The sequence below is a fragment of the Rhinopithecus bieti genome, unplaced genomic scaffold (genome assembly GCF_001698545.2).
Source record: "Rhinopithecus bieti isolate Rb0 unplaced genomic scaffold, ASM169854v2 scaffold_35615, whole genome shotgun sequence".
Taxonomy (NCBI): domain Eukaryota; kingdom Metazoa; phylum Chordata; class Mammalia; order Primates; family Cercopithecidae; genus Rhinopithecus; species Rhinopithecus bieti.
In genome coordinates this window covers 738,639-756,477 of record NW_016815179.1, presented here as the reverse complement: position 1 = coordinate 756,477, position 17,839 = coordinate 738,639, and the positions used below count along the sequence as shown (strand labels likewise).

General features: G+C 42.9%; 1 protein-coding gene across 13 annotated transcripts in view; it reads right to left on the bottom strand.

The window, feature by feature from the left end:
* Nucleotides 1-4,203: 4,203 nt before the first annotated feature.
* Nucleotides 4,204-17,839, bottom strand: part of ACBD5 (acyl-CoA binding domain containing 5) — a 50,764-nt gene continuing 37,128 nt past the window's right edge. For all 13 annotated transcript variants that reach the window (XM_017853015.1, XM_017853017.1, XM_017853018.1 and 10 more), the window contains 3 exons: nt 14,593-14,643; nt 13,855-13,964; nt 4,204-6,436 (listed from right to left, as the gene is read on the bottom strand). In XM_017853015.1, the coding sequence (XP_017708504.1) occupies nt 6,424-6,436; nt 13,855-13,964; nt 14,593-14,643 (174 nt within the window). In that variant the 3' untranslated portion in view covers nt 4,204-6,423. The remainder of the gene's footprint in view (nt 6,437-13,854; nt 13,965-14,592; nt 14,644-17,839) is intronic.

Here is a 17,839-nt window from a genome sequence, read left to right as displayed (position 1 = left end):
TATAGAGACATTAAAAAGATCTCTGGTTGCCAGAAGTTAGCAGGGAAGGATGACTAGGTGGAGCACAGAGGATGTTTTAGGGCAGTGAAACTACTCCGTATGATATAATGGTGGATACATATTTTAAATTTGTCAAAACTCATAGGATGTACACTAAGAATGAGCCCGATGGCAATGATATGTCCATGTTGGTTCATCAGATGAAACAAATGTACCACTCCACCAGATGTTGATGGTGGAAAAGGTTGTGCAGGTGGAGGGGTGGGGAGAGGAGGGTGGAATATGGGAATCCCCCTTTCCACTTGATTTTATTGTAAACCTAAAACAGTTCTGAAAAATAAAGTCTATGGCCAGATGCGGTGGCTCACGCCTGTAATCCTAACACTTTGGGAGGTCGAGGCAGGCAGATCACCTGAGGTAAGGAGTTTAAGACCAGCCTGGCCAACATGGTGAAACCCCATCTCTACCAAAAATACAAAAAATTAGCTGGGTGTGGTGGTGGCGCTAGTAATCCCAGCTACTCGAGGCTGAGGCAAGCGGAATCACTTGAACCCCAGAAGGCAGAGGTTGCAGTGAGCAGAGATCACACCTCTGCACTCCAGCCTGGGTGACGAGAGGGAAACTCTGTCTCAAAAAATAAATAACAATAAAATCTATAAACACCTAACAACACATCTTAACTAGAAAAGCAAAAACAAACCCCAAATTAGTAGAAGAAACAATAAGATAACAGCAGAAACAAATGAAACTGAAACCCCCCAAAATACAAAAGATTTTTAAAAATGAACTTGGTTTACTTTGAAAACAAAATCAACAAACCTTTAGCCAGACTAAGAAAAAGGAATACCGGCCGGGCGCGGTGGCTCAAGCCTGTAATCCCAGCTCTTTGGGAGGCCGAGACGGGCGGACCACGAGGTCAGGAGATCGAGACCATCCTGGCTAACACTGTGAAACCTCGTCTCTACTAAAAAATACAAAAAACTAGCCGGGCGAGGTGGCGGGCGCCTGTAGTCCCAGCTACGGGAGGCTGAGGCAGGAGAATGGGGTAAACCCGGGAGGCGGAGCTTGCAGTGAGCTGAGATCCGGCCACTGCACTCCAGCCCGGGCGACAGAGCGAGACTCCGTCTCAAAAAAAAAAAAAAAAAGAAAAAAAAAAAAAGAAAAAGGAATACCTAAGTAAATAAAATCAAAGATGAAAAAGGAGACATTACAACTGATACCGCAGAAATCCGAAGAAGCATCAGACTACTGGGAACGAATATATGCCAAAAAACTGGAAAACCTACAAGAAGTGGATACATTCCTTGACACATTTTTTTTTTTAAAGTCTACATCCAAAGCAGGGATTGTAAAAAAAATAATTTTAAAAAGTCTAATGGGGGCTGGAGATGGGGTGGCTTAAACACTCTCCTAGTTCCGTGAAATAAATCCCAGAGAGTAACTGCTGGTTCTATGCCCATCACTGGGATATCACTGTGGTCACAAGAACGGGATATAAGTTGACCAGGTTGAGTCACATGTCCGTTACTGTGCGTTGCGATGGGCCAGCAATGGGCATAGCTGGGTGTTCCATTTAGCAGCATCCCCAGAATCACTGGATTCCGGTGGAAGAGGAAGAGCGCTCCCAGGGAAGATGGGAGGGGACAGAAGAGAGGGGAAAAGGTGATGAGTAAAATTTAAAAAATAATTGCTACTCCCTTGCCTGATTTTATGTAGGTATAAAAAGTTCTCTTCAGGCCGGGCGCGGTGGCTCACGCCAGTAATCCCAGCACTTTGGTAGGCCGAGGCAGGTAGATCACGAGGTCAAGAGTTCAAGACCAGCCTGGCCAATATGGTGAAACCCCTGTCTGTACTAAAAATACAAAAATTAGCAGGGCATGGTGGTGCGCACCTGTAATCCCAGCTACTCAGGAGGCTGAGGCAGAGAATTGCTTGAACCCGGGAGGTGGAGGTTGCAGTGAGCCGAGATCGCGCCACTGCATACTCCAGCCAGCTGGGCAACAGAGTGAGATTCTTTCAAAAAAAAAAAAAAAGTTTCCTTCAACACATATTAAAAGGAAATTTCTCTTTTTTTGGTTTTCTTTCTTTTCTTCCTCCCTCCCTCCCTTCCTCTCTCTCTCTTTCCTTCCTTCTCTGTGTGTGTGTGTTTGTGTGTCTTGCTCTATTTCCCAAGCTGGAGTGCAGTGGCAAGTGAATCACCTGAGTTCAAGACTAGCCTGGCCAACATGGAAAAACCCCGTCTCTACTAAAAATACAATAAATGACCCAGGCAAGGTGGCGGGCGCCTATAATCCCAGCTACTCAGGAGGCTGAGGCAAGAGAATCGCTTGCACCCGGGAGGCGGAGGTTGCAGTGAGCCGAGATCATGCCGCTGCACTCCAGCCTGAGCAACAGAGCAAGACTCTGTCTCAAAAGAAAAAAAAAAAAGATATTATACTAATAAGAACGGATACTACCATTTATCTTAGCCAAAAGGCTGAGAAGTGATTAAATAATTTTGTATACAAAAATATAACTATGAGAGCCAGTTCTAGCCAATGAGATGTAAGGAGTCTCCTGTGTGGGACTTTCGAGAAAGTTACTATTTCCTGATCAGATGGAAAAATACAACTGTTAATTGCCTTCTGTGCTTCACTCTGTGCCTGCCTATAACGTAGACATTAGATCTAAATGTACTTCACTATCTTGCAAGCATGAAGACAAAGGCTAAAGATGGGAGAGAGAAAGACAGGAGGAGCCTGTCTACCTAATGGCATTGTGGAAGCACCTTCCCAGCCCTGGACTTCTATCTCCAGACTTACATAGAAGGAAAAGACCCAGTTACTTGGTCAAGCCACCAGAGTTCGGTTTCTATTACATGCAGCAGAATAATGATACCTTAATGATACATCACTTTTATCATTCTCTAGAAATTACTAGTCATAGATGGGTATTAAAAACATAAAACCCAGGCCAGGTGCAGTGGCTCACACCTGTAATCCCAGCATTTTGGGAGGCTGAGGTGGGCAAATCACCTGAGGTCAGGAGTTCAAGACCAGCCTGACCAACATGGAGAAATCCCGTGTCTACTAAAAATACAAAAAATTAGCCGGGCGTGGTGGTGTATGCCTGTAATCCCAGCTCCTCGGGAGGCTGAGGCAGGAGAATCACTTGAACCTAGGAGATAGATGTTGCAGTGAGCCGAGATGGCACCATTGTACTGCAGCCTGGGCAACAGGAGCAAAACTTACGTCTCAATTAAAAAACAACAACAACAACAACAACAAAAAACCACCTCTCATCACTTTCCACATAAGACCAGAGATGTGTATTTAAGATGGTTGATTAGGGCTGGGTGCAGTGACTCATGCCTGTAATCCCAGCACTTTGGGAGGCAGAGGTGGGAAGATCACCTGAGGTCAGGAGTTCAAGACCAGCTTAGCCAACATGGCAAAACCCCATCTCTACTAAAAATACAAAAAATTAGCCAGGTGTGGTGGTGGCTGCCTGTAATCCCAGCTATGTGGGAGGCTGAGACAGGAGAATTACTGGAATCTGGGAGGCAGAGGATGCAGTAAACCGAGATCATACCACTGCAATCCAGCCTGGGCGACAGAGCAAGACTCCATCTCAAATAATAATAATAATAATAATAAGATGGTTGATTAGGGGTCATTGTGTGGCTGTGGGAAGCTATTTATTTGGTATAAGAACTGAAACCAGCTGGGCGCAGTGGCTCACTCCCGTAATCCTAGCACTTCGGGAGGCCGAGGCGGGTGGATCACGAGGTCAAGAGATGGAGATCATCCTGGCCAAAATGGTGAAACCCCGTCTCTACTAAAAATACAAAACTTAGCTGGGCATGGTGGCGTGCGCCTATAGTCCCAGCTACTCAGGAGGCTGAGGCAGGAGAACCGCTTGAACCTGAGAGGCGGAGGTTGCAGTGAGCTGAGATTGTGCCACTACACTCTAGCCTGGCGACAGAGTGAGACTCTATCTCAAAAAAAAAAAAAGTAAAACCAAGAATCTGACTGAATTGCTAATATTCTCAACTAGATGACTACATAAGTTAAATTTCATCCCAGTTTCTGATTTTTATCAAATTGTATGGAATAGCACGGCGTTATTTTGAGAGTCATAATTACTTTATGTGCGACTGCTACTTACTCTCATTGGATTCTTATCTAATCAATGGACTAACAGTAACAAGTAATAAAAGCCATATCATTTCTCATTAACCTTTTATTTTTAACTTAGTTTTACAATAAACAGAAAAGAACTTGATCATTAAAAAAATACCATAGCTGTCAAGTTTAAATGAGGTTCTTATTAAACAAAGCAAGAACACTATATCCTATAATTACATCTTTACTTTTATATACAAGAACTGTGTGCAAAGTGCTTTTCAAACTATAAAATAAGACTTTGGAACAGGATAGAAATGGTTATCCCTAGGAGTTAGTTATCCCAGACTGCTTGTAATGATTCACAACTGCTTATACTCTTAATTTTCATTTTATTTATGTATATACTAAGAGAAAAGCCACTTTTTACTGATACCAAATTAATATCTAATTTTTTAAAATAATCTTTGATCCACAGGTCTAAATGTTATTTTACATATAAATTCAGTTGCTTGCTTCACTTTTCCTCAATAAATAGGGAACACTTTTTTAAAAGCAAATAGTAGTAGATCCCTTTAGACAGACATATTTTAATCAGTGTGGAATTAAATAATTAAAGTTATCTGAAAGAAAATAATAAGGAAAAAAGGGTTTGGGAAAAGTAAATTGTATTCTTATACTTTTCAGGCAAGCAAAGAACTATCCTGTATACTAAAGACAGATTAATTCTTTCTTATTTAAAACACTCTGAACATACGATGCTAAACCCAACATCACACATCTTGAAAATGCTTAAAAATTATTTGCTACAGGCCAGGCGCAGTGGCTCATGCCTGTAATCCCAGCCCTTTGGGAGGCTGAGGCAGGCAGATCACCTGAGGTTGGGAGTTTGAGATCAGCCTCATCAACATGGAGAAACCCTGTCTCTACTAAAAATACAAAATTAACCAGGCATGGTGGAGCATGCCTCTAATCCCAGCTACTCGGGAGGCTGAGGCAGGAGAATCACTTGAATCCAGGAGGTGGAGGTTGCAGTGAGCCGAGATCGCGCCATTGCCCCCCAGCCTGGGCAACAAGAGAGAAACTCCGTTTAAAAAAAAAAAAAATTATTTGCTACAAAGAGTGAATCAAAGAAATCTTCAAAGCACAAGGTATATCTAAGTGAGCAGGAAGTTTTGGAAGGCATACAGGAGAAGTCTCCAAGGATCTAAATTATAGTCTTCTTTTTGGTCTAGATGAGAGAGGTGGGGAAGAGGGACTTAAATTTCTGTTAGTTAGGCATGCCTTATTCCTATGGAAGCATTTGGCCCGTTAGCTTGCAAATCCCTCCAGTACTCCTGTGAAGTAGGTGTATCTAAAATAGTATACCCCGAAGGAAAAACTGAGGCACTAAGAGGTTAAGAGTCCAGTCTGTATAGTTCATCAGTTGCACAAAAGTGATTTTCATGTGTTTCCTTTTTGACTGCTGTAAAACAGTAAAATAAGTTTTCATTTTATATTTCAAAGCACCCTATGAAGCAGACACTAGATATCCTCAGTTAAAGAAAATGATTACAAAGGAATACATTTGTATGGTTGAATAAAACCTCATTAATCATCTACAGGCTCAGAATACACTTTTAAACCTACATGAAGCTCATTCTTCACCATTTCCATCAGCGGGTTATGTCTAGTCTGCAAATCATTTATAAAAACTCAGTCTGGTACATAGGACTCTACTTTTTAATAATGATGCCTGAACACCAAACTCAAGAGTTGTGAACGCCCAAGAAAGATTATGTGCAGCCCACAAAGTGAATATGACGATTCTTCCTGTGGTTTTCTACTACGTGGCATGGCGACTCTGTGACTAAGATATGAAGTCGATTACATCTCATTTGAAATTCACTCCTGGTTTGCATTATTTCTTTTATTTAATTTAGAAAATTAAAAATAATAACTTATAAATTTGATCTCATTATCAGAATGGTACCTTTGAAAAGCAGCTTATGTTACTCTATGGAAGATAATTAGGTAAACCTGTTACCAAATGATCATTAATAATTTAATGTCCTTCAAGTTCAAGGGCAGGGTAAATCTGTGTATACTACCTATAACCTAGCAGAGATTGATTATTCAAGTATCAGCAATATTAGTCCTTAAAATGTTATCGCTTATGTAGTGCAAAATATATATGTGTATATATGTACACAAACCAAACTACTGGACAAAAAAAGCAATGTAATCATCACAAACTAAGATTTTCTCGTCAACAGCACAATCCAGTTCATTCTGAGGTCATCCAGTTCCAGTAGTCTTCTTGAGGAAAATACCATTTTCCTCAGTTCAGTTTTCTTTAAAAAGAAAAAAAAAAGCCAATTTTCTGTGAGTATGAATGCAAATAATTCTCTGGATGGTAATATAATAATACCATTCAAATTCAAAATAAAACCATAACATTACCAACAGTCTTTATAAAACTACTTCATATGACTTGAAGCCCGATAGGAAAGATCCAATTACAAGTGCTGACATTACCAAACAATTTTATATTATTTATTTATTTTTTTTTTGAGGCAAAGTCTTGCTCTGCCGTCCAGGCTGGAGTGCAATGGTGCCATCTTGGCTCACTGCAACCTCCGCCTCCCAGGTTCAAGCGATTCTCCTGCCTCAGCCTTGCAAGTAGCTGGCATTACAGGCGCCCGCCACCACACCCGGGCAATTTCTGTATTTCTAGTAGAGACAAGGTTTCGCCATCTTGAACTCCTGACCTCAGGTGATCTACCCACCTCGGCCTCCCAAAGTGTTGGGATTACGGGCGTTAGCCATGGCGCCTGGCCATCCCGGCCAGTTTTTAATAAATAATTTAAATGTACATTCATCCTCTCTTACCTTCTAGATTCTTACCCTTTTCTAATTACTGGACACAATTAAGATTTGTGGAAATGACTTCATAATTTTATCAAAATGGAAAAGTTGTGAAACAAATGCTTGACAAAACTGTAAGAGGATAATAGATGCACGACCTGGACTATTCATTTAATCAACATGAGTTATGTTTCTATTAGTTTCCAGGCTCTGTGCCAGGCCCTGGGCTTTTAGAGATAAACAAGGCAGGCTCTCAGGCCTCAAGACAGCTCTCGGTTTAGGTGGTGGAGGAGGAAGAGGCATATAAACCCCAAACTTGGATATATACAATGTGATGGTTTCAAAGACAGAGGAGTGAATGAACTATCAGAAAAGGCTGAGCTCGTTAGCACAAGACACAAAATCACATATGATCTGAGTTCTGCTCCAAAATCTACAAACCCTGCCCAGCACTCAAGAGGCCAAAATGCCTGAAACTCTCGTAACATTTTGATTCCTCTCTGTAGAAATACTCTTATGCAACTCCTTTGGCAGGAGTGATATTTTAAATAATCAGATCATTCCTTATCCTCTACAGAAATCCTCTTATGTACATCTCCTTGGCAGGAGTGACATTTTAAATAGATCAACTTTCACATAACAGAAGGAGATCCCAGCTGCATGAAGAAAACAGGCCCCTGGAGGAAGAGAATTGAAATGGTTGACAAAGACAAGAGAGATGTGGATCGTTGTAAAGACAAACTGCCTGAGTGAGGTTTGAGCAAAAATGTTAGCCACGGGATGCCTGAACAATTAGCAACACTTATCAAGAATCTGCGTGATGCAGATTACTACACACAATCCTTTGCAGATTTATAAAAGGGGAGACAAAGCTGGAACGGTAGCTCACGCCTGTAATTCCAGCACTTTGGGAGGCCGAGGCGGGCGGATCACAAGGTCGGGAGATCAAGACCATCCTGCTAACACGGTGAAACTCCGTCTCTACTAAAAATACAAAAAATTAGCCGGGCGTGGTGGCGGGCGCCTGTAGTCCCAGCTACTCGGGGGGCTGAGGCAGGAGAATCGCTTGAACCTGGGAGGCGGAAGTTGCAGTGAGCCGAGATCACGCCACTGCACTCCAGCCTGGGAGACAGAGCGAGACTTTGTCTCAAAAAATAAAATAAAATTAAAACAATAAAAAAGGGCAGACAACTTGGTCTCTGAACCCCCAATCTTTTTTTTTTTTTTTGAGACAGAGTCTCGCTCTATCACCCAGGCTGGAGTGCAGTGGTGCGCGATCTCAGCTCACCGCAACCTCCACCTCCCGGGTTCAAGCTATTCTCCTGCCTCAGCCTCCTGAAATGCTGGGATTACAGGTGTGAACCACTGTGCCCAGTCTGAACCCCCAATCTTCTAAGATAATAGAGTGAACATAAATCACTGTCTTCAGAACTTTAGACTTGTTTTCAGGCTCTTAGTGAGATCTTTCTGTTTTGTTTTGTTCTAAATCAACTTGCAAAATGGAGGGTATAGTGTGATAGAAGAAAAGTCACAGGAAACAACAGATAAGGGAACAGGAATAAATTCTGCCTTACCCCTCACTGCGGTGAATGCTGCTCTAGCTGCACTGCTGCGGTTCCTTCTCCTCCTTAGAAGCCTGGGCCTGACTTTCTGTGTCAGTGCCTTCTGCCCTAGGCTCCATTTGGAGAATATTCTTCCTGAGACCCTCTCCATTCCCAACAAGTTTGTATTTATTACCTCTCTACTGAAGGCTGAATGTCCCCAAGATTACATGATAGCACATTTAGGAATCTGGGCAGGCTGCTTAAGAAAACTGGTTAGGCCGGGCGCGGTGGCTCAAGCCTGTAATCCCAGCACTTTGGGAGGCGCGAGATGCCGGGCGAGTCATGAGGTCACGGAGATCGAGACCATCCTGGCTAATACGGTGAAACCCCCGTCTCTACTAAAAAATACAAACTAGCCGGGGGCGAACGAGGCCGGGCGCCTGTAGTCCCCAGCTACTCGGGAGGCTGAGGGCTGAGACAGGAGAGTCGGACCGTGAACCGGGAGGCGGAGCATTGCGTGAGCTGAGAGCCGGCCCAGCCGCTTGCACTACCAGCGCTGGGCGGCAAGAGCAAGCACCTCCGCCGTCTCAAAAAAAAAAAAAAAAAAAAAAGAAAAGAAAACTGGTTAGTCGAGACCATCCTGGCTAACACGGTGAAACCCTATCTCTACTGAAAATACAAAAACAAAATTAGCCGGGCGTGGTGGCGGGCGCCTGTAGTCCCAGCTACTCGACTACTCGGGAGACTGCGGGACAACGGCATGAACCCGGGATGGGGAGCTTGCAGTAAACCGAGATAATGCCACTGCAATCCAGCCTGGGCGATACAGCGAGACTCCATCTCAAAAAAGAAAACTGGTTAGAAACATCCTTTCCTTCAAAGTAATGTCAGAGGCATGTGAACCAGAGCAACTCCATCTTGAATAGGATCTGGGTAAAATGAGGCTGAGATCTACTGGGCTGCATTCCCAGATAGTTAAGCCATTCTAAGTTACAGGATGAGACAGCAGGTCGGCACAAGATACAGGTCATAAAGACCTTGCTGATAAAACAGGTTGCAGTAAAAAAGCTGGCTAAAACCCACCAAAACCAAGAGAGTGATGAGCGTGACCTTTGGTCTTCCTCACTGCTACACTCCCACCAGTGCCATGACAATTTACAAATGCCATGGCAACATCAGGAAGTTACCCTATATGGTCTAAAAAGGGGAAGCACGAATAATCCACCTCTTGTTTAGCATATCATCAAGAAATAACCACAAAAATGGGCAACGAGCAGCCATAATTCTATCCCTCTACTTTCTTTTTTTTTTTTTTTTTGAGATGGAGTCTCACTGTGTCAACCAGGCTGGAGTACAGTGGCATGATCTCAGCTCACTGCAACCTCCATCTCTGGGTTCAAGCAATTCCCCTGCCTCAGCCTCCCTAGTAGCTGGGATTATGGGCACCAGACCACAACCAGCTAATTTTTGCATTTTTAGTAGAGATGGGGTTTCACCATGTTGGTCAGGCTGGTCTTGAACTCCTGACCTCAGATGATGGGCCCACCTCAGCCTCCCAAAGTGCTGGGATTACAGGCATGAGCCACCATGCATGGCCTATTCCTCTACCTTCTTAAACTTGCTTTCACTTTACTCTTACAGACTTGCCCTGAATTTTTTCTTAAGATCCAAGAACACTCTCTTGGGGTCTGGATTGGGGCCCCTTTCTTGTAACAGTAATATTTAGGCTGGGCATGGTGGTTCAGTCCTGTAATCCCAGTACAAGAGAGACTGAGGTGGGAGGATCTCTTGAGGGCAGGAGTTCAAGACTAGCCTTGGCAATACAGTGAGACCTCATCTCAACAAAAACTAAGAAAATTAGCTGACACCTGCCTGTAGTCCCAGCTTCTCAGGAGGCTGAGGCAGGAGGATTGCTTGAGCCCAGGAGTTTGAGGCTGCAATGACCAATGATTGTGCCATTACACTGCAACCCAGGCAAGAGAGTGAGAACTTGTCTCAAATAAATAAATAAACAAATAAAGTAATAGTTTAAGAGTAGTTCTTAGACTTAACAGGTCTGCTTTCAGTATTTAACTCAAGGATAATTTTAATAGCAGAGTTGTCAGGCTAGACAACCAGGGAGAGGTGTTACCACAGGAGACTGTTCAGGGCCTATTTCTGAACAAGAAGTCTGCAGGCTTTGTTCTTCCTATCACATACAGAATTTTCTTCTGATTCATTGCAGAGTGATAGCATAAGAAATTTCTTTGACTTTTAAATTTATATTACTCCACACTAGGAAAAAAAAACAGCAGACTTTATGTATTACTTTTTTTTTTTTTGAGACGGAGTCTCACTCTGTCGCCCAGGCTGGAGTGCAGTGGCCAGATCTCAGCTCACTGCAAGCTCAGCCTCCCGGGTTATGTATTACTTTTAATGTTGAAGGAAAAGATATTTATTTTCAAAAGCTTATCACAGGTTCAGTGCGCTGGCTCACACCTGTAATCCCAACACTTTGGGAAGCCGAGGCGGCTGGATCACCTGAGGTGAGGAGTTGGAGACCAGTCTGGTCAACATGGCGACACCCCATCTCTACTAAAAATACAAAAATTAGTTGGGCGTGGTGGCGCATGCCTGTAGTCCTACCTACTCAGGAGGCTGAGGGAAGAAAATCACTTGAACCCAGGAGGCAGAGGTTGCAGTGAGCCGAGATCACGCCACTGCACTCCAGCCTCCAGTCCTATATGTTTTATATACATATAAGACTATCCTATCTCTATTGGACATATCCTAGTATATCGGTGTCCACATGCATATTTATTCAATAAAATGAACGCTTTTCCATGTCTTATGGTACTTCTGTTTGCCATCTTGCCCAAAGAGGGATTCAGTCATAGACTCAACACGTATTTATTGAGCACCTACTACATGCTAGACACTGTTTTGGGGGATAAGCTACAGGATGATCCCTATTATGAGTAGGGCACACCCTCTATTTGCCCACACTTTCCCCATCCTAATCAGATTTCTAGACCTTTCTCTTAATCTCTAACACAGAACCTGTCTCTTCCAAACCATACAACTGCTCTCTGGTCTTCATTCCTTTAACTAGCAGATTAAAAATTGCTAAACAATGCTAGATGAAAAGATGTCTAAATCCCCTCAAGGCTAAAACTTATTTCCACCATATCAAATATGACCCTACCACCAACCACAGTTAATCTATTACATATATAAGCAAACAATATGTAAAAATACTACACCTCATCAAAAGGAAGTTGCACAGCGCTGCAGAATTTGCAATTTGGAAGGATCAAACAGTTAACATACAGTAAAAAACTTATAAAGGTTCAATAATAACCAAGTAGAAAATTAAAAATAGGAAAGAGTTTCTACATTCAGAGACATCTATGAACAGCTAAAAGGGATATTTAGGAGAAATAGTGAACAACCTTTTACAAAACTTCTACTAGTAAGGAACATTTAAAAAATTTTAGAAAATCCAATTTTATGTGACTGTTGAAGCTGAGTGTGGTTTGTTTTTTCAGTCTTTAATGAATTGATAAGCTGCTTCCATCTTAAGCATAAAATAAATTATTAACCAAAGTAAGCTTTAGGGTTTTTTTTTTTTTTTCAAGCAAATTCCTCTACTCTCGAACTCCCAACTTTCCACAACGGAAACATGAAAAGGAACTTTGAGATGCATTAAAAATATGTAAACATCTACCCATAGCGGCACAGAGCTCTGCTGCTTATATCCAGCATTACTACATATCTAACAAACGCTTGGTTCTTCTTTCCTATTACCAGGGATATTTTAATGTAAAACACTGTGTAGCACTAAACCCAACCATCACAGGAGGAATGGAAAATGTGTAGAAGAAGAAAAGAAAGGATTTAAATTCAGGTCTGTATCTTTTTTTTTTTTTGATGTTTTGAAACAGTCTCACTCCATCACCCAGGCTGGAGTGCAGTGGCAAGATCATGATTCATGGCAGCCTCAACCTCCTGGGCTCAAGTTGATCCTCCCGCCTCAGCCTCCCGAGTATTTGGGACTAGAGACGTGCACAACCAACCCGGCTAATTTTTTATTTAATTTTTTAAAGTTTTTGTAGAGACAGTCTCACTTTCTCACCCAGGCTGTTTTTGAATTCCTGGGCTCACGCAATCCACCCAACTCAGCTTCCCAAAGTCCTGGGATTATAGACATGAGCCATCACACCCAGCAACTTTTTAGGTTTAAGGATTTTCTTGAACCCAAGGGTTTGGCCTCAGTTATTCCTAACATGGACACGGACAGACTCAGAGTTACTTTCAGGGATTCCAATCTATTATTTTCTGACCTATTTGAGGTATCTTGTCATTCCAAACTGAAATCCCGGCCCTCAAATTAAAGTAACATCCAGTCAGGCACAGTGGCTTGTGCCTGTAATTCCAGCTCTTTGGGAGGCCGAGGTGGGCGAATCACCTGAGGTCAGGAGTTTGAGACCAATCTGGCCAACATGGTGGAACTCCATCTCTACTAAAAATACAAAAATTATCTAGGCGTGGTGCCACATGCCTATAATCCCAGCTGCTTGGGAGGCTGAGGCAGGAGAATCACTTGAACCCGGGAGGCAAAGGTTACAGTGAGCCGATATAGCACCACTGCACACCAGCCTGGGCAACAAGAGCAAAACTTCATCTCAAAAACACAAATTAATAAAATAAATTTTAAAAATAAAGGTACCTCCAAATTCCTTTTTAATTAATTGTTTAAAATAGAGACAGCATCTCCCCATGTTGCCCAGGCCTGTCTCAAACTCCTTTGCTCAAGCAATCCTCCTGCCTCACCCTCCCCAAAGTGCTGGGATAATAGGTGTGAGCCACCGTGCCTTTAAGAACATTGTTTCCTCACAAACCATAGAGTTTAAAATGGATATAAACTGCGCCCAGTGGTACATGCCTGTAGTCCCAGCCACTCAGGAGGCTGAGGCGGAAAGGATCACTTGAACCAAGGAGTCTGAGGCTTCAGTGCACACGACCATGCCTGTGAATAGCCACTGCCCTCCAGTCTGGGCAACAAAACGAGACCCGATCTCAAAATAGAAAAAAAGAAAAGAAAAGCAGCATGTAGTCATTTTTGTGTTGTTGCCTAAATCAAAGGTGTGTAAATCCATCAGATGCTCTCAAGTGAAAATGTTTTTAAGTCTAACAAGTACCTAGGAATCCACAAGATAACATTTCCAAGGTAGTTTCAGTCTCAGGTTAAATATAGAATGTTCACTATGATGATGGATGTATCTATAAAAGGGACCTAGCATCCCTTAATTGCTGCTTAAAACTGCCTACTATAGGTTCTGAGAGTTATACACCATTTCAAATGATAAAACTGGTCTTACCTTCTCCTTCTTTGATAGTATAAATACACCAACCACTGTGCAATAAAAGGCCATATGATGGCAAAAGTTAGCACACCAGGAGACATCTCGAAGGGCCACCAAGATGGTCTCTGAGAAAATACAATGAGCTTGTCACCAACTGCATGTATAAACTTACAAACATACCTAATTCACAATTTTGAAAGTAGAAAAGAAAATTAGTAACAAATCTCACTCCTGCTGAAAGGAGGAAGATATTCTGCATTTCAGAGTATAATTTAGGAAGCAGGCTTTCAGGAGTAGTTCAGACCTAAATAAACACAAAACAAGTATTTTTTAACTGCAAAGGTAGATTTCATTTGGAATGATTTAAAGATTTTGTATATTCTAAACGTATTGTAACATATGAAACCCTGGGCCGGGCGCAGTGGCTCACACCTGTAATCCCAGCACTCTGGGAGGCGGAGGCAGGTGGATCGCGAGGTCAGGAGATCGAGATCATCCTGGCTAACATGGTGAAACCCCGTCTCTACTAAAAATAGAAAAAATTAGCCGGGCATGGTGGTGGGCACCTGTAGTCCCAGCTACTCAGGAAGCTGAGGCAGGAGAATGGCATGAACCCAGGAGGTGGAGTTTGCAGTGAGCCGAGATCGCGCCACTGCACTCCAGCCTAGGCGACAGAGTGAGACTCCATCTCAAAACAAAACAAAACAAAACATATGAAACCCTGGCATTTAAATTTTTAAAAAACCGTCTTACCTGTGAGGTGGGCTGAGGAGTAGTCTGCAATGTTGATGTTGACGATTTTGCCTGTAAATGCAAGTGAAAGTGACTTAGCCTTGAAAAAAATGAAAGACACAGTAATTTTTCTATTTCCCATCTTTTTTAAAAGGCAGAAATATTGAGGTTTTTTTTGGGGTTGCTTTTGTTTTCTTTATGTATAGAACAGTTGGAACATAGAAATATTAGTTTATTCAGTATTTTTCTGCTAACTATACTTAGATTATCCTGAAACTAATACTTACCAAAGGACAAGTTCCCTAAAACGGCAAGCCAAACAATACTTTGATGCTTTATATTTTTAGCTCAAATTGCATAAAATTATCAAAATAAAACCTCAAATAAATCTAAACTCTTATGTTTACAGTCTTATTACATGACCTACTTGACTTTTCTTTTTGAGACACGATCTCGGCTCACTGCAACCTCTGCCTCACAAGTAGATGGGAGACATACACCACCACACCTAGCTAATTTTTGTATTTTTAGTAGTAGAGATGGGGTTGCACTATGTTGGCCAGGCTGGTCTCGAACTCCCGACCTCAGGTGATCCACCCACCTCAGCCTCCGAAAATGTTGGTATTACAGGCATGAGACACCATGCCTGGCCCAATTTATTTTTTCTATGAGTCATCCAAGTGAATTATTCAAATTTTAAGGAAAAAAAGTCCTTAAATCAAAATCTTTTCATCTTTATTTTATCATTGTATTGTATTTTTGTAGAGATGAGGTGTTGCTCTGTTGCCCAGGCTGGTGAGATCATGGCTCACTGTAGCCTTGCACTCCTGGGTTCAAGCTATCATCCTGCCTCAGCTTTCTGAGTAGCTGGGCCGACCACCAAGCCTAGCTATTTTAATTTTATTTTTTTGGTAGACACAGCATCTTGCCATGTTGCCCAGGCTGGTCTTGAACTCCTAGCCTCAAGTTATCCTCCTGCCTTGACCTCCCAAAGTGCTGAGATTATAAGTGTGAGCCATGGGCCTAGCCTAAAGTTTTCTATAACAGTGAAAAAGTAAATGTCTAAGAAAATACATCAAAAGAATTTTAGCAGAATTTCAATACCATGAAAGATATTGAATATATGTAAAATATTCTTTAAAAAAAAACAAACATAGAGCCTGCCAGGCTCAGTGGCTCACACCTGTAATCCCAAGCACTTTGGGAGGCCGAGGTGGGCTGATGACTTGAGCTCAGGAGTTTGAGACCAGCCTAGGCAACATGGCATAACTCTGTTTCTACAAAAAATACAAAAATTAGCCAGATGTGGTACTTGGGAAGCTGAGGTGGGAGGATGACTTGAGCCCAGGAGGTGGAAGTTATAGTGAGCCAAGTGCAGTGGCGTGATCTAGGCTCACTGCAACCTCTGCCAACAGGGTTCAGGTGATTCTCATGCCTCAGCCTCCTGAGTAGCTGGGATTACAGGGACGCACCACCACGCCCAGCTAATTTTTGTATTTTTAGTAGCGATGGGGTTTCACCATGGCTAGGCTGGTCTCGAACTCCTGGCCTCAAGTGATCCACTCACCTCGGCCTCCCAAAGTGCTGAAATTACAGGTGTGAGTCACCACACCTGGTCATAGGGCACTATTTTAAACTCTTTTTCCTTATATACCTTCTTGAGGATCTGATGAAGACAACAAGTCCTCTCCCGTCGAAAATGCAAGATCAAAGACAAATGTGCATAGTATTTTAGGGCGTTCATAGACTCCTGGAAGTCTAGGAATTTGCAGTCTGATTAATAATAATATGTAACTGAGAGGCAGGGTGCAGTGGCTCACGCCTGTAATCCCAGCACTTTGGGAGGCTGAGGCAGGTGGATCACGAGGTCAAGAGATCAAGAGCACCCTGGCCAACGTGGTGAAGATCCGTCTCTACTAAAAACATGAAAATTAGTCGGGCATGGTGGCGTGCGCCTGTGGTCCCAGCTACTCAGGAGGCTGAGGCAGAAGAATCGCTTGAACTGGGGAGGTGGAGGTTGCAGTGAGCTAAGATCCTGCCACTGCACTCCAGCCTGGTGACAGAATGAGACTCTATCTCAAAAAAACCCCAAAATAATAATAATAATGATGATGATAATAATAACAAGTAACTGATAATCCTGGAGATACATATAATTTAAAAAAACATGTGGGCCGGGCGCGGTGGCTCAAGCCTATAATCCCAGCACTTTGGGAGGCCGAGACGGGTGGATCGCGAGGTCAGGAGATTGAGACCAACCTAGCTAACACGGCGAAACCCCGTCTCTACTAAAAAATACAAAAAACTAGCCGGGCGAGTTGGCGGGCGCCTGTAGTCCCAGCTACTTGGGAGGCTGAGGCAGGAGAATGGCGTAAACCCGAGAGGCGGAGCTTGCAGTGAGCTGAGATCCGGCCACTGCACTCCAGCCTGGGCGACAGAGCGAGACTCCGTCTCAAAAATAAAATAAAATAAAATAAAATAAAAAAATAAAAACAAAAACCAGACAGGATCATGGTGACCATATCTTCTCTGAGGGGAGGCAGGCAGAAGGAAGGGGATGAGCAGGAAGATGAATATTCTAGAACAGACTGGGAGGAGTAGCCATTCTCTCCTCCACAGAGGTTTCTTGAACGAGGAAGACTTGGCCCCTTGCTACGGGCCAGGAAGTCCATGGAATCAGATGCCAAGTATTGGTATCAAGGAATTCCCAACAAGAGGGCAGTCGCCTCAAATCCTTTGTGGAACAAGGCAGGTTATAAATAGATCTATACATTTTTTTAACCAGAAGGCAACAGGCTTAGCACAGCTATTCTTCCCTTTCAGTTCTCCTCCCTGCATCGCTTTGCCTATTAAATCCCTGCTACCAGGCAGAGCCATCTGCGTATCAGCCAATCCGCTGCCACAGCCTCGGGAGAGCCAGGATGGAAACTGGCTTCTATTACGATTTCAGGCTGTGACCTTGCTTGTGGGAAAAAGTAAATCTTCCTATCTTACCTCTGGCTAATTGGGCAGGAGGTAGAAGAGACAAGAATTTATTGTACAATTTGCCTCCTGCTGACTAGAACGCTAATGTAGCCCTTGCAGAGGCAGGCTCTGGTTTTAGGGACAGGCTGAGAAGAGAGAAGCTATGGGTTGGGTCTCTGGTACAAGCAGCCAAGACCTGCTCATGGGGCTTTTAACTGCAAGATTTTAGAAGAAGGGTTGTCTTACTGGCCAAGTTATATGTGGCGTGTGTGTGTGTGTGTGTGTGTGTGTGTGTGTGTGTGTG